The sequence below is a fragment of the Trachemys scripta genome, chromosome 8, assembly GCF_013100865.1.
Source record: "Trachemys scripta elegans isolate TJP31775 chromosome 8, CAS_Tse_1.0, whole genome shotgun sequence".
Taxonomy (NCBI): domain Eukaryota; kingdom Metazoa; phylum Chordata; order Testudines; family Emydidae; genus Trachemys; species Trachemys scripta.
The window spans coordinates 61685982-61703658 of NC_048305.1; the positions used below are offsets into that span (position 1 = coordinate 61685982).

At 36.7% G+C, this 17677-nt stretch overlaps 2 protein-coding genes across 2 annotated transcripts in view; one reads left to right on the top strand and one right to left on the bottom strand.

The window, feature by feature from the left end:
- CDC73 (cell division cycle 73) overlaps positions 1-17677 on the top strand; it is a 176010-nt gene that overhangs the window by 79635 nt on the left and 78698 nt on the right. The gene's annotated exons all lie outside the window — the stretch shown is intronic.
- B3GALT2 (beta-1,3-galactosyltransferase 2) lies at positions 6472-14015 on the bottom strand. The gene is made up of 2 exons (XM_034779403.1): positions 13434-14015; positions 6472-8356 (listed from the first exon to the last, which is right to left on the bottom strand). The coding sequence occupies exon 2, from the start codon at positions 8222-8224 to the stop codon at positions 6947-6949; it is 1278 nt and encodes a 425-aa protein (XP_034635294.1). The 5' UTR covers positions 8225-8356; positions 13434-14015; the 3' UTR covers positions 6472-6946.

Consider the following 17677-nt stretch of genomic DNA (forward strand, 5'->3'; position numbering starts at 1 on the left):
CCAGGTAAGCGAAACGTCCAGGCCTGCTAGCGGCTTACCCTAACAGGCCAGGAGCCAAAGTTTGCCAACCCCTGAAATACAGGGTTGACTTATGAAAGAGTCATACAGTTTTTGCTGTTTTTACCTATCCATCTTGGGGGGTCAGCTTATAAACAAACGGGCTAATGAACGAGTATATACAGTAAGTCATTCAAGATTAGTCTCATTCAGAGTACTCTGACCAAGAGTTAGTTTTTGAAAAGTATGAAGAAAATAGTTAATATTCTGTGATTTGAGCAGTTAGCTAATAAAGCAAAATACAGCATCACCATCATTCAGTTAGTGTTAGTGTTACTGTGAAACTGTCAGATTTAAATACTTAGGAGAGAGCTCTTGTAACTGTTGCCATGGTAATACCAGGAAGGCAACATGGTAGTTTTCATCTGTATCCATGTTCAGCTGAACCCTTTTGTAATCATTTAACTGTGAAAGGAAAGTGCCATTCTGTAGCCAGGGTAGTTCTCATTTATTACTGCACTAATCAAAAAAGAACAGTAATTAATAATTTCATGGTAAATAAACTTTAAATTTTAGATCATCAGATCTATTTTTCATTCCCTTTGTTTTGAATATTTACTGACAGCCATCTATGGAAAAGATTACCTCTGGAGTTAGTGACCTCCTAATATGCTTTCATGTCACTTTCTCTAGTATTCCCTCTTTAAAAGCATGCCTTTGTAATTGCAAAATGACTTGAAATTTTGACATAGAAATGGATCTGTCCCCTACTTTGTTCTTTATTTCTTTCAGAATCAATAGCTATGTAGTTCTTTCTAACTATAGATTCAAACATTGTTTTCTAGTTTGTCCTCCTTTTAAAAAAATTCTTAACATTAGATGTGTCCTGTTTTTTTAACCTGAATATAGTGTTTGGTTAGCTGCCTCATTTGTATTGCCTGACAATTTCATCTTTGTATCTTGACAACTAGATATTCTTTTAACTGAGGTGACCAAAGTACCTATCTTTATTCCTTACACCTGTGACTTGATTTTTACCTTGGATACAGAGTAAAGGTGGCATTCTTGCCTTCTCTTTGCCTCCTTTGTACATCATTGTACAGCTGGCTAGATGCATATGTTAATAGTGGTCAAAAATAGATGATCAGTGTTGAGGTAGGAAGCTGAAATACCAAAGATCTCTCCTACAATAGTACAGTAAATACTACATTCTTAAACTATGGCTTACAGACTTGAGTCACTTCAGTCTTCCAAGGCATTAGCACATACCAGATATAACATAGACTGAAGATGTTGTCTCTGAGTCGCTATCCATGTAAAATCCACTTTGGGCTATCTACATCCAGTGAAATTTAAGGGAAGAACCCATAATTTGAGTTACTGTAATTGTCCTGCATTCACTCAGCCTGTGGCTAAATATGCTGTTCTTTTAAAGGCGTAAAATATTTGTACATGACATGCATCAAAATGGAGAATTAAGAAAAGCAGTGTTTTCTGAGCTTGGCAAATGTACTACTGTACTGTAGTCATTTTAAAAAAAAAACACCTAATTGAGAGTTATAGATTCAACTATGCATTAGTATTTACCATTAACAAGAAATCTGAAGGGAATTGGTGTTTTTATATTACCTTCTCCTTTCACTCTCAAGTTTTCACATACTTTTGATTACTTATGGCTCAAATTTTTTTATTTCGTTGCTAGTTTCTCCAACTATTTCATACTGGCGTATGTCTGAAGCTTGTGCTGGGTTAGGACACATCAGGAAAATAGGTGGGGGGAAAGAGAGACTCTTCAGAGTAGGGATTTTTTTAGCTGTGCTTTTATACTTTTTTGGATAAAAATGCTTAGAATAGTAAGGATACCGGAATATAATGCTTGGTTTAGTATGGATATATGATATACTCTGAAATATAACTTGTAAAATATGTGAGATTCCATATTTACCTCCTCACAATATCAGATGAACGTTTAAAGTTTACTAAGGCCTGGTCTCCACTACGTAGGTTGATGTAAGGCAGCTTATGTCAATCTAATTATGATGTAAGTGCCCTACTATGTCAACATAATAAATCCACCTCCATGAGAGGCATAGGGCTTATTTCAGTGTAGTTAGGGCAACACTGTGTCTGTGTAGACACTGTTACTTACACAGGCAGTTGGCTGTCTTGTTAATTTCAGGGCTCCATGTTGGAGCTGTGAAATTGACAAGAAAGCCAGGAAGCTGGACTCCTGCTGCTCCTGTCTCCCCGATCAGGGAAGCGAGACGCCCGAGCGGCTGCATCCCCCACTCCCAGCAGGGAACTGAGTGGAAACTGCACAGGCTTTCAGCCCCCCACACTGCCCCTCTTCAGTCAGTGGAAGCACTCCTGCCAGTGGTGTGCATCCTCACCAGAAGGAAGGTAGCGTAAACATCAGCCACTGACTGGCTGTAAGTGGACCTAACATAGGTTAACTTAAGTCTGTAGTGTAGACGTGCACTGAGAAAATATGATCAGTGCTTGAGGTAGGATGCTGAACTATTCACCTTCAACCTAGGATCTGAAAGTTGGATGTTTGTTGTGCTATACATAACTGCCATGAAAAATTGAGTTAATAACTTTGAACTTAGTTAAGAACATTTTGCTCTTCTGTAGTATTTTCCATTTAAGTCTCAAAAGCATCTTACAGATTTTGAATTTCTCCCCACAGCACCACTTGAGGCTTGGAAGTATTTTTATTCTTATTTTGCATGTGGAAACTGAGATAGAGGTCATGAGACTTGCCCAAGATCACACAGGAAATCTATCAGAATTGGTCCTGTCTCCCAACCCCATGCTGTTAGCCATAAGACCTCATTTTTCCACAGAGAAGGGTATTGATGTTTGAGCTGGAAAACAACCTATCTCGCTTGCTTAGCTGAAGATGCACAGGGAACAGATATATTGTCAGATGATGCCTGTTTTCAATAGTTACTTTCTGGATTACACAGTTATTTTATATACATCTTTTTTTTTAGCTGAGGAAGTATCAACTGTTAACCAAAAATCATGAAATTTCCCTGCTGATAGTCCACTGACCATTGTTCTCGTCATTTAAGACTGCTCTTAACTGTATTCCCTTCCCTTATATCTACCTGATAATATTACTGTCATCTTATAGTTTGATTCCATTTGTTCTTTTTCTCATCTTACAACCAAAAAAAAATAAATGAAAATATTACATTTAACTTTGGCAATTGAGGTATATATTGAGCTGTAGGTACATGTGTATTGTAGGAACACACTATAGAACAAATTCTTTATCTTTAGCCACAAATGCTCAAATTACTTTTATGAAAAATATAGTTTCTGTCCATCTTAGTTTGGACAGAACTCAATGTAAAACTCAAAACATAGTTTTCTTCTAGTGAAGAGAATATTGTAAGTGAAAAATTACAAACAAAATAATAAAAAAGAGTAAAGAATTTGTACCATAAATTGCTATTGTATTATTTTAAACATGAACTAATGCTTTCTTATTTTGTACTAGGGTGAGCAGAAGCTAAGTGGTGTCTAAACACAACATAGACAAATGGAAACCAATTTTTATTTTTTTAAATGGGAAAATATTTTACTATTTCATCCTGTAATAGTCTTTCAGTGTAATTAGTCTTTCCGGCCCCCTTCACTTCTTAAAGTTGGTTCTGAACAAGGGGAAAGAGAACAGTGTTCAGGGGCAAAAAAAACTTCAGTAGACTGGCTACCTTGTTTATAGTCCAAATATTTATTTTTGTATTTATAAAGTGCCTTCAAGTTACACGTAGGCACTAATACAAATTTTTACAAACTATGATGGACTCTCAATATGGCTTATAAAACTAAGCAGCTTTTCTCTCTCTCACACACTCACACACAGCACCTGATTGCTAACAAATCCTCTGCCAGTCACAGTGCCAGACTAAACTGATGGATGTTGCAACCTGTCCTAAAATGCTGCCAAACTCTGGCAGACTTTAAAGAGGAATAAATTCCAAAGATGAGTCTGTTAGAGGATATCTTGCTGCCAACCCTAGAGTTCAAGTGCCAAGCCACATAAGGTTTAGCTATTAACCCCTTCGATTAACCCTTCAGCAAACAGAATTCCAATACAGAGAAGTGTTATGTGCTGTGTATGTCGTGTTCACACTTGTTAAACAATATTCTGGACTAGTTGAAACTTCTGAATAACTCAAATAAAAAGTACATTACAGTGGTCCAGCCTGGAAGTGCCAAAGGTATGGCTAAGCACTGAGGTCCTACTCAGGAAGGGCTGTATTCTTTGGGTCAGCTGTTGATTGGGGAAGGTCTCTTGAGCCATTGCTCTTAACGGAACATCAGGGCCCAGTGCTGGATGCATTATGAACCCATGATAGCATATCACATAATTAAGCAACAGCATACATCCTTAATGGAGGGAACAGTCTGCCCCCAACCATCTCTCCAGATGTCTTCCCAATAACCAGCAGCATTATTTCCATCTTGTCTAGCATTTCATCCAGAATGCTATCTCTGACAAGTGTCAACTGGAAAGCAAACAGTAGTTGAAGGAAAACAAAAAATGGGTATCAGCACAGTGGTAAAGCAGCAGCCCCAAAGTCTGTTTCCCTCAAGTCACCTTCATGTACATATAGAGGGAATGGCTATGAACGTCATCATTTTCAGAACTAAATGAGATTTATTTTTTCAGTGCAACTTTCACTTAATCCAAGCAGCATACCTACTCTCCCATGCAAATATCATAAACTAGTCTAGCAATTTTTCCTATAGGCTTGGAAAGAAGAGAGATTGTTCTGTTTAATACTTTGAAAATGCTCATACACTGTGGTTGTGGTACCATCTGAGTAGTTAAATTAAATACAAAAGATGGCGAGATAGAATACAGCTGGACCTCAAAAATCAAATTGCTCAGTGTTCCCTGGGAGGAACAAACACAGCCTCTGTAATCCAGCTTGTTCATACCTACTAGTACTTGCCTTGTGGTCAGTCATATTAAAGGTTGCTAAGAGTAAACAGTATCTGTATGGACTCATGCTCTTTCCGTTATTACCCGAAGATCAACCAAAAAATCAGTGCAGTGTCTGTGCCTTACGTAATTTGAAAACCCAGTGTAATAAAGATTAGGGGAAACCAGAGAAGTCTTAAATAATGCATAAGCTGACTAACCACTACCTTCTGAGTAACCTTCTTGTAAAGGAAGGTTTGAGTGATCATAGATATAGTCTGTTTTTAGTAAAATAAATAATAAAAGTGAATCAAATAATATAACTAGTACCCAAATGTATCAAGCATCTCTTCCCCCCCCCCCCCATAAAGGTACTATTGAGGTTGCAGGATGGTTTTCTACTAAATCAAAGGTATATGGCTGTAAACCTGGCACTGTGACCACAAATAGTAACTTAGGTCTGGTCTATACTACCCGCCTGAATCGGCGGGTAGAAATCGACCTCTCGGGGATCGATTTATCGCGTCCCATTGGGACGCGACAATCGATCCCCGAATCGGCGTTCTAACTCCACCAGCGGAGGTGGTAGTAAGCGCCGCCAACAAAAAGCCGCAGACGTCGATTTTGCCGCCGTCCTCACAACGGGGTAAGTCGGCTGCAATACGTCGAATTCAGCTACGCTATTCACGTAGCTGAATTTGCGTATCTTAAATCGACTCCCCGCTGTAGTGTAGATGTACCCTTAGAATATCTAGAATTAGTAGGCAGCAACCTATTGGGAAATGAGCTTTCTAAATAGGTGCATTGGTAGAGTGGAAATCTATAGATATAATAAATCTGTATTTTTACCTGTCACTTTCAGTGGGACACAGGAGTGAATTTCATCTCACTCGTGTTGTTTTTATTTTTTTAGACCATTTTACTATCCAGATATGTCAGTTTTGCTAAATTATCACTTTCATACTACCTTTGTGGAAAAGAAGATTTTTGGCTTACTTTGCTCAAATGACAATTTTCACTTAGTTAATAGTATTTTTGAGAGGGGAAAGGAACTGCAGTCTTTCCCCCCACAAATTGGAGCATTTTTGAGACCAGATCAAAGGTACTGAGTTTTGCATTTTCATGCACCTTTAACTACCTCAAAGAAAGTGAATGCAATAGCAGATATAATGGACTTGCATGGTGAGTAGTATATTAGGACTAGGATGCTCTTTGTCACTGAGATTATGGTGTCATCCTTCGAATATAATTCAGTTTGAAGTAACCTTCAATGACTTCTCAATTTAAACTTTAATCTAAACCTCAATTCACGTTACAAGCTGTCACACCACAAATAGCAGCCTTCTAAACTGTGGGTTTTGTTTGTCTTACTGTAGTAAAGTATGTGCTCAGTGCTTTAAAATGCATTGATAGTTTCAATCTCAAATTGTAAATGTCACATTACTAAACTCCTATTGCCTGTGAAATAGCTATGTAATCACTATTTAACGTGGTTCTGAAGTTAGGGAAGAAAACTTCTTTGTAAACTTACAAAATGTCCTTAACTTGTCATGGATAGTTTTATTTACAACAGGTCTAGACAACAGAATGAAATCATTAATGGTTGAAGAGGAAAGAATTTTTTGAATTAGAGCAGTGTGTGCATTTTTAAAAAAATTAATAATTTAGTGTGGAAAATATGCTCAATTATATTTTATTGGCACATAAAATAGCAAGTGTACCACCAAAGTGTGCATGCTTATTATTGCACATTAACACAGAAAAATCCTTGTATACCATCTCTTTTTCCTCGAATTTGTTTGGAAAACCTTTTGGTTATAGTTTCATAATATTACTATCTTCAAGAATTATACTCTTCTAAAATTAAAAAAATAATTTTCAAACTCCATTATGTGATGAGGGCTTAACTAAAGACTTTCCCATTAAGCTCATCCGTTTTCACTGTACATGCTTTCAGCAATATTTACAAATTGCACATGGGATACTTTTATAGAGGGAGTATTGTCCTTTTTAATGCAGTTTACGATGGCGGTACCTGCCAGCTTTTTCTTTTGCTGCATTGGCACAAGCATTGTGCTTATTTTGTTGTAAGTGGTTCCAGTATTTGATCAGTTCACTAGGCTGGAACTGATGGGAGGTAATTAGGTGGCTATATTTACAGCTGGAATAAGAAACTCGCCAGTGATTGAAGACAAACTCATTGGGTGGGGGCATAGGGTCAATTCGCAACTTGGCAAGACAGATCCCCACATATACATCCTCTAAGTGCAAGCGTTTGATGCTTAAAGAGACTTTAAATATCTTTTCTGCCAAATCTCCAGAAAAGACATAACCAGTTCCTGAGCAGAATACAGGGTAACGCTCACTTGGATACAGATCAGGTGGCATATACCACTTGCTATCCTTGTTCCTATTAGGTGCATACCCTCTCATTAGGTAACCTGTAAAATATTTGTGCCTTGGAGGCAGTTCTGGCTTCAGAAGCTTATGTATTAAATACTCAGTATTGACAAACATATCACTGTCAGTTTTCATAACATAGGGAACATTTGGACAGTAGGTGGCAACCCAGTTCATCCCCATAAGAGTTTTAATAGTTAGGTTATAATAAGTGTCTAAATATTCTTGTTGAATAACGTCATGGTATTGTCTGCTTTCCTCCAGTATGGCACGTTGAAGGTATCCATTTAGTTTAATGCTTAAGCCCAGCAAAAAAATGCGAATAATTTGGATACCCGGTGCCAGGCTTTCATTACCCCACGTTTGCCGAATAGCTTGTCTAGCTTCCACTTGGCCTGGTTCTGCAGCTATGAGTAGTATTAGAAAAGGACTCTTCTCCTGGCATTTTTCGGGCTCATTTATTATATATTTAAAATGATATGAAGTTGGATGTCCAGTACCTTTCTCATTATAAATACTTCCATTGGCACTGAGTGTATTCTCTAAACCAGTTACTCCTTGTGGTGACAGGTCAGTGTTGTTGGAATTAGTGACTGTCTGAGGCCTAAGAGTCTGAGGGACTGTGTCCTTCCAAATATTCCTCAGAGAGCTGTGGTTTGTCTCGCTTTTTGTAGACCTAAATCCTCGAATAGTGTAAGCCACAGGATTTTCTTTGAATCCAGCCCTGCCTGGCAGCCAGTCATGATGATTAAAGAACAGAAACATAGCAAAAAGAAACACGAGAGAAAGCAGACCAATAAGATGGGTGCGAAACAGAGACCTTTTGGCATTCCACGTCATTTTTGCAAAACAGCAGTGTCGTCTTCTCCACTGAAGCATGTTGTACATATCCAACAATGGGATGTGAGATAATGGTTGAACAAAATGCTTTTTCCTTTCCTTTTGAATCCACTGCTATTCTTTGGTATTCATCTTCTGTTATATTCACATTGAGTAATTCTCAGCAGAAGGGTCACCCAGCTGCATAGGTGAAAAAATAACAACCTTTTACAATTCACCTTAAGATCAGGTTTTTATAATAAAAAGTTACAATGAAAAATAAGTAGCAAATAAAATTTCAATTTTATGATAAAATATTAGTCTCAGTGTAATTATCTAAACAAAGTTGAATTCCACACTAAAAGGCAAACTTAATCTGTTTAGGTTAAAATGTACTTGACACTTTAGCATTTGGGAAACGTATAGCACTTTACAAATTACAAAAAAAGTTTTTGCTTTATATGGATAGTGTATTCTAGATATTAATTATTTGTCTTCTCCTTCCCACTGTGCAATAAAAGGTAGTTTGTTCAACTCTGGACAAGAAAGTCTGAGGCTGACTTAAATCAGCTCTATGTATAGTGAATGTAAAACTGTTCTACAATTCTTGAGAAAGGCCAAGTGAAAAGGCCATGATAACAGATGGGAAGATTTATTGGCATTAATTAAAATTGATTTGACATGCAGTGGGTAGTATGGCTCTCACAGTCAGAGGCCCTTTCTGTAAAATGGTCATGTTTGGGTAGTGGGACAGACGGTGCAAAGTTGATTATAGCAGAGTTCTGTTAGTCACAGTACACTGCTTGGCATGTTTTCATTGGCCCCTACTGTGTTCAGAAACTCAGTGAGAAGTTGCACCTGTCAACATTAATTTTTGGGGTCCAGTAACCTCACTACAGTTGTCACAGTAACAAATCATAAATGCATTCGTTCATCTTTGACTCACCTTTAACCTGTAGTTCCACAATGAGGGGTTGAAGAGAACATTTCCTGTACCTGAATCTTCTATGGTTAATTTTAAAATGAAATATTTAATTTACTATAGGGACGGAGAGTTCAGTTGTGTGTATAAAATAGGAAGTAAAATTACAGAGTAATTTCACAATTTTTATAGTAAACCACGGACTATTAATGTTTTCCTTGTTTTTAAAGTAACTAACTTGTAAGCTTCTGTTAAAATGTTACAGTGAAGACAAAATTATACTAGCAGCTGCAACTATAGAAAATTTGCTAACGTAGCTTTACAGCATGACTTCCCATCTCCTCATAAATTTATTTTGAGATTCAAGAGCAGAGTCAATATGGCAGCTTCATGATGCTGCATATTAAAAGCTGATCACATCATCTCATAAATGAGCCTTTCATTGCACAGTACAAATTTGTTCATGATTTTCAATTTGCTCTAATTTATTTCTAGACTCTAGGGTTTTGAGTTGGAAAAAAAAAAAGCCTATCTTGTAGGAGTCCCATGGAAAACACTTCTTTTATGTAAATGTGTAATTTATTTAATTACTTCGCTATCTTCCAAAGCCAATATTTGGATTAATTCTTCATTTAAAAGAAGGTAGTGACATGTTACATGGATAATTACAAGATTTAAACTGTAAAGATGTAATTTGAAAGGTTGGCACAGAGATAATTTATTAAATCATACTATAGTTAGAGATTAAAAATCTTTACTTACTCCCCCCCACACACACTTATGTTTGTATGTATATATAGTCTACAAGTCTGTGCCCAAAACATGTAGAAAAATAAAAATGATTCTAAAAAAAATTCTACATAAAGCTTTTAAAGTGGCCATATGTCAGACTATTTTTAAAGTGAAAAAATGAATAGATCTTTCTGCAGAGGAAAGCTCATTCAAAATATTTGATTACAGTGCTGAAAGTATTATCTTACTGAATGAAAGCTATAGTTTGTCTATCTTACTAACCTCCACTAGGAGGAGCAAGTAAGTGGGGATTTTAACCATGATTTGCAACAATGTAAATGTATCTGAAAAGGCCATATAGTTCCAAAATTCTGCTTCTGAAACAGTAAAATATTTGCTCAGTGATAGATTAAACTCTTCTATATGAAGATTTTCTATTATTGTATGCAGTGCCTAAACCCACTGAGTTGAAGTAGTTTTCTCTGAAGTTGAAATTGTATAATGGCTCATGTCGTTTATTTGATTCTGAGCTGCCTCTAAAACTATTTTAGAATGTGCACAACGCATACCTGTAACATGGGGGTTAAACTTGTAAGTGATAAAATTATTTAATTTGAGAACTAACCTGAAATTGTCTGTGTGGGAGGAAATAAATCCCTAAGGTTTTAATTTTGAGCTGATCTGCCTATTCATGAACTTGTGTGTGTGTGTGTGCGCGCGCGAGAGAGAGAGAAATATATAACACAGACAATGCGTTTTATGTGAAAAATCAGTGGTTTGAGTTTTAAATTTACAATAAAAGCAAATATAACAGTCTTACTTCAAATGAGTCTGTTCAGCCAACATCTCTCAGTACAATGAATATTTAATGCCAGCTTCTGATGGTGGGGATATATTTGGTAAAAAATTGTTATTCCATTACTTATGTATGTAGGCTCTTGTAGATTTCAGAAACTGAAAATACAAGATTTCTTGAAAGCTGAATAAAGGATAGCAACTGCAGTTCAGTTTAACTTTGTAGCCACACTGAATTATTCCACTACCACAACTTTCTCTTATTAAATGCAAAATATTTCAGTGAATTTTATCTTGGTAACTGTAACTATTAAGTAATATTTTAATGTTGTAACTTTTTGCTGTGCACCCATTTTTAGTTAGAGGCACTTGAAAGTATTTGAGAATATTTCATGTGCAAATGTGTAGAACGAGCTTCTGAAAACTTGTTTTCAATTAATTTTCATAAGGAAATATTATAGGAATAGAGGATTTTAAAAGCTGAAGCTTATTTAGAATCTGCATGCTTATGTGGTCTGTTTAAATTTTTTAATATGTTAAGCCTATCCTCAGCTCAAAACTTCATAAAAATGAGGTGATTTCTTCAAATATTTCTTGAATTTTCATGCATTTTAATAAAACCGTATATTCAAAAATTGTATAATATTTCTTGTGTTTAAAAATGTCTGTTCACTAGGCTTGTGGAAATATTTACTGGAAGGCTAAATTAAAACTTGATGTCTTCATTATGTCATTTGTAATTGTGGTTCAAAAAATTTTAAAATGCATGAAGGAAATTAAGAATTGTATCTCTAAGTATAAGAATAATTGTCCTTTTTTGGGGGGGGGGGGAGTATGACAGATTATATTACCTAATAAAATTTGCTTAATGTTTAACAAACTGTGAGAAGTTGGCAGTATACATTATGAAAAGCATTAATGGTTTTGTTTCCTGCCACTTGACTGTTTTATTAGGTAGAGTATTCTCAAACATTTGTTCAGTCAGTAATATTAAGCTGTATTTTTTTTTTAAAAAGCTTAGAATTAACACATCCTGTGTTACTGGTAAGTGGGACTAAACCTACCCAGAGAGTCGAATAGTCACCTTGTCCTTTGAGTGCTATAGTATGCAGCTGTGCATTTTAAGTATATTATTTATAAAAGCTCTATTTGTTTCTCAACACTTGAATGTGCAGTGATTGATGTATTGTGAATAGACAAAGTTAGACTGTAGAATGCCTCTTGAATGTTTTATTTTTGGTCTTTGCTCCGCTTGTGTTTCAGCTCCTTCTATTTCCAGTAGTGCTCAATAATTATGGCTCTGCAGATTGAAGCATTAGTTTCAGCTCTGCATTTATACATCCTGGAATTTCATATTTTGATTAGCTCTGTGGGCAAACCCTTAATTAGAGGGAAAAGTTGAGAAGGCAGCCTGAGAATTGGTGTACTGGTGGTAAATAGCAGCAGGGTTTAAGCACATTATGCAGGGCCTAATATCTATGTTGACATATTAACTACATTAATCCATTGCACAAAATGGACTATGCTCAAACTGATGTTTTCTTTTCTGCTTGTTAAAATCTAATAACTTTAAAGCATGAAATTCACAAAATTAACTATTATTCATTGGAACATCTGCTGAGGTTAGTCGTTCCCCCCCCCCCCTCTCCCCAAGTGAATTTTTTACAAAATTAAAGTTTCGGACAAATTTAACACATGTTATGTTTTGTTAAGGTGCCACTCAGTGTTCAAGTTACATCATCTTGCTGCATCTTTTGTTAAATTAGACATGCAGACTTTGTCCACAGTGGCATTAGTTTTATTATATGTTAGAATTGCCTGGGACAAAGCAGGCACTTTATATAATACTCTTTAATCATTTATTATGTTTTATTGATAGATTTTGCAGATAAGGATATTCACTCTGTAGCTGTATAAGATTGTTATAGATTCAGGTCTTTTATTTTTATTGTGATAGTAACATGAGATTCTGGTCTATTTTTTATCAGTACAGTATTTTAAGATTACCGAGCTTAAACAATAGAAATGATTTTCAATCAATTTATCATGGTGTCTTTTTTTATAGTTCGAGTTAAACAATCAATGTGTTATATATTAAGCAGAACTTATAATGATGGCATGATGTAAATTACATGCTCACCATCTTGAGTGATACCATTGTATTAAGGTTTCCTTTGGGGATCTCAGTGGAGCCTGATACTACTTGTAAAATGTGATGGCTAATTGTACTGCTGGTAGATTAAATCATGTCAATTCTTTTGCTTGCTTTTTTTGGTCTTAAATTAGGCATGCTGATAATATTTAATCTGATGACATTTTGCTTGTGTTTAAGAGCAATATATAGAAAATGCAAGAAGGATTGAAGGTACTACTTAACTAATGTAATTTGACTGCATGGTCTCTTTTGATGGTTCAGGGCACTCAGCGTGTGTCACACATAGCCATTTTACCAGGGCTTTAAGATTACTTCAGATAAGGATTAAATCTGACCTAGTTTGAGAGGATGGTTAACTGATTTTTTTTTTTTAAACAAGGTTTTTAAGTTGAATTTCTCAAATACAATAACCACACATAGATACATTATCCCCATAATCCCTCTTTCCTTAACCCTCAGTTGACCGTGAGAAACGTATTTAATAACTAAGAAGTAAAACAGTAGTGATATTTGTTCTCTGTTGTGTGGGTGCTGGGGGGGGGAGGAATTGCTGGAATTCTTTTTCACTGTTCATGGAAATGTTATCTCTGGGAACTATAGGTTGGCAGTGATCTATACCTATAGGATGCAAAGGTAATAGACGAATGAATATCTCACACATGGTTTAGACATACCTTCCTTGGTTAGGCCATTTACGTTGAGAGGATTATGCCCACTGAAAATAGTTTTTGCACGCCATCACTTCAGCAAAAAAAGATGCTATCGAACATGCGCACATCTTCCAAACGTCTGCTTCCTGCGATTGCTTTTCACGGTATCCAATCTGTCCATCTGTCTGCTCGTTGCTGTGTTACCTTCCTTGCTTATAAGTGTCCATTTCTTGGGGTCTTTTGTTCATCTTTCAAATGAAAGAACAGTAGCTCTTGCTTGTGTTCCGAGGAGGGTTGTCTGTTCCTGACAATTGATGCATTGAAGCTTTTACATCTGGTATTTCCCTTGTCGGACAATGCAGTGCTTTATTCTCTTCTCAGTATCCATATTTCTAGCGATAATGTTAAGCAGCAAGTGCTAGAATGTTGTGGTTCAGTTGCATTCAGGAATGGGATTTATCTCTTCCTTCCTTCCTTCCTCCTTTGTTGCTAGGCAGTAACTGAAAAGGTTTTGAGCAATTTTAACTAAGGGTTTTGGTCTATAAAATCCACTCCATAGTTCTTCAGCTGCTGCACAGGCAGGCAGCAGTTTAAATGTGGGCTTTGACAGATGCTGTCTTCTGACAGAGCAGAATTTAACGTCATTGCTTGGCTGACTCCCACGTGATTGTTTGCATTCATTTTGACTAAATCCTAAGGCAGCCAGAAAGCTTACAGGTTTTTACTTCTATTTGATAAATGATACATATTCAGTACAAGTGTAGTGATGAGTGAATAATATGAAAATAGGATGATTATTAAATGAATGATTGAGTTTGTTTTTCAAATTGTATTCCCTTAACTTTAGTGCCATAACTTACAATTCACTAATGTTTTTTAACGTTAGACATTCCATTTTCTTATTCTGGATATACTTCTGCAGAGGATAAGAGCTATAAGCTTTTAAATATGTTAGCTTGGGTTAACCTCTTCACTGCTCTGTGAACATGCCTGGTTATTCTGTGTAAAATAGGACCTATGTCCCACTATATTATAATATTAAAATAAAAATAGAATGACGCCACCTTTATTTCCTACACCCATGACTGCTCATGTGGAAACTCCTCTTCATGATCTTAGTTTAGTCAAAGCAGCTGGCAGCAGCTAATGTACAAACACCAAGGCATTTAGAGGTCACAAAGTTCAGCATTGCAGAAATAGGGGAACTGAATGACTGTAAGAGACCCTGATATTTTTATAAATTATTTTTTTTGAAATGTCTACAGTATGCAATTTGTCTTGATATTCTTAATACAACCTGTATTACATTTTCTTTTCTCTCATTTAATACATGGAGATATACCTATCTCATAGAACTGGAAGGGACCCTGAAAGGTCATCGAAGTCCAGCCCCCTGCCTTCACTAGCAGGACCAAGTACTGATTTTGCCCCAGATCCCTAAGTGACCCTTTCAAGGATTGAACTCACAACCTGGGGTTTAGCAGGCCAATGCTCAAACCACTGAGCTATCCCTCCTCACTTAACGACCTGATCCTTTTATGGCATAGTATCATAGTAAATTCTGTGATGTATGCAGTACATATGCAAAAACGCCAAAGATTTTACCCAATTATAGGGAACACAATTGTACTGAAGAATGAATATTTGAGTATTTATCCATCTTGTCCTTTGGAAACGGTCCACTGATTTTTCATTTCTGCAGCTCTTCTAATGAGACTAACCATTGCTTAAGATTGAGAATTTCTTCATTGGACTACCATATCATATGCTACCTCTGACTTCTGTAGTGCACTGGGCAAGTACCTGCTGTAATGGAAATTAAATAACAATTCATGCTTCCCCAGGTGCAGTCAATGTGGTATACTATTCCAGTCGCATGTTCTGATAACTTACAAAAGCTATTTACCAAAATATCAATGTATAAAAGTCCACCATGTTAATTAGAATGATCTTTTTTCAGTCTATGTATTTCCAATCGTAATTACAATTTGTGTAAACTCTATTACCCTCTTTGAGGTACTATATACAGTAACTCCTTGCTTAACGTTGTAGTTATGTTCCTGAAAAATGCTACTTTAAGCAAAACTATGTTAAGCAAATCCAATTTCCCCATAAGAATTAACGTAAATGGAGGCAGGGAAGTTGGGGGTTAGGTTCCAGGGAAATTTTTTCACCAGACAAAAGACTATATTTTGTGTGTGTGTGTGTGTGTACACACACAAGTTTTAAACAATTAATTTAATATTGTACATAGCAATGATGATTGTGAAGCTTGGCTGAGGCGGTGGAGTCAGAGGGTGGGATATTTCCCAAGGAAATCTTTATTGCTAGGTGAACTAGCATTGGGCTGAGCCCTCAAGGGTTAACACATTGTTATTAACAGCCTCACACTCTACAAGCGAGCAGGAATGGAGGGAGGAGACACAGCATGGCAGAGAGACACAGACACGCACCATGTGTGAGTGTGTGTGAGAGAGCAAGAAGTGTGCATTGCCCCTTTAAGTACACTGACCCCACTCTAAGTACACCCTAACCCTAACACCCCTCTGCCCCTCTGCACAGCAAGCAGGAGGCTCCTGGGAGCAGCTCCAAGGCAGAGGGCAGGAGCAGCATACGGCAGTGGGAAGGAACAGCTGAACTACCTGGCAATTGATAGCCTGCTGGGCGGCTGCTGCACAGAGAACTTAGAGGAGCTGATAGGGGAGCTGCCAGTTCCCCCTGGTTCCAAGCCCCCTCCAGCTAGCTCCAACGGGTTGTTCTTTCTGCAAGCAGTGGACAAAGCAGGTGGCTGCCAACCAAAGTTATAAGGGCGCATTGTGCAACTTTAAATGAGCATGTTCTCTAACTGACATTAATTCTCAATGTAACAATGAAACCACATTAACTGGGACGACGTTAAGTGAGGAGTTACTGTATATTGGTAAGGACTTGTATCTGCTTTGGTTTAAAATAGTGGTTTTAAAAAAGCAAAAGGGTGAGTAATTATAGGCAGTAACTGTACTGCCCAAAATGTACTGTAAATAATTCAGAATCAGTATTGAGAAAAGTGTGAATGCCTCCTGCTTGCCTACTGACATGTCTGTTCAAACTTTGGGACATATACAACTCATCCTCCTCTTCTTCCAGAACTTAAATATATTAAGGCTTGGCCTAGTCTTTGTTGCTGCCTGATTGCATACTTCTGGTTCCAAATGAGGTGTGTGGGTGACTGGTCAGTTCGAACCTCTGTGTTCATAACTCTGAGCTTCTACTGTAGAGTCTTCACTAAGTACTGCAGCGACACCACTGCAGTGCTGTAAGTGTAGTCAAGCCCATAGTTTGTATATGTATAGTAACAGGTTACACGAAACATGACAGGTTGAAAGCCAACCTGCTATTGTCTGAAGTATTGCCCGGAAAATAAAAAACAATTCATGTAGTTAATTTACTGATAGTGATTTACATAGGCACATTTACATACTGATAGTGATTTACATGCTTTTGAATATCAACGCACAAGCTGCTGTTTTTTGTTTTTGTTTTTTAATTTGCTGATATTAAACTGCATGTTTGGAAAAAATCGACTTGTCTGAAGTGGAGTAGCTCACTAAAATCCATTTACCATTTCTATTTGCTTTCAGTTTGTTTTGCCATGCTCCAAAACAACAATCTATGAAAGGCTATATATTCCAACATGCGTCTAAGTGCTATAATGCACGATGAGCACAGTATTTGTCTGTAAATGCTTTATTAAAATATATACAAAAATATAAGAAGTCCACTTCTGAAGGCTAAATTTCTATATTGTTTTTGGTTAGTGACCACTTAGTGGTTATGGGTGGCCTATTGCTTATGGGTGAATGATTTATAATGTATGAAATCCCTTATTACTTATTTCTGTATATAAAGTTCATTGTCATGGCAGGAGACTAAATAAAGTTCAAGTAACCAAGCTGCTATTCAGTATTTTAAATCTTGAATGAACAAACATCTTTGTTACCATTTTCAACCATGTTCATGTTTCTAGAGAGAGAGCATCTGTTTGTTGTTTTTTAAAAATGTTTTTTTTACTAAAATTGAAGAAAGGAAGTCTCACATATTTGCTACTTTTCTTCTTTGTGATACCACTTTGAAAAGAGGGAAGGGGAGTTTCAAAGGAGTCCATTTAGAGCGCTGAGTTTTATTCACCTGAATATTTTGGGTCCTTCACTATTGCACTATGTACTTTTTTTAGCCTTGGTGTCTGCTTTTGTATGACAATCCCTTCGTATTTTGGTAAGACAATGCTG

Coding starts and splice junctions, on each gene's coding strand:
- B3GALT2 (XM_034779403.1), bottom strand. CDS start 8,224: ATGTACAACATGCTTCAGTGGAGAAGACGACACTGCTGTTTTGCAAAA.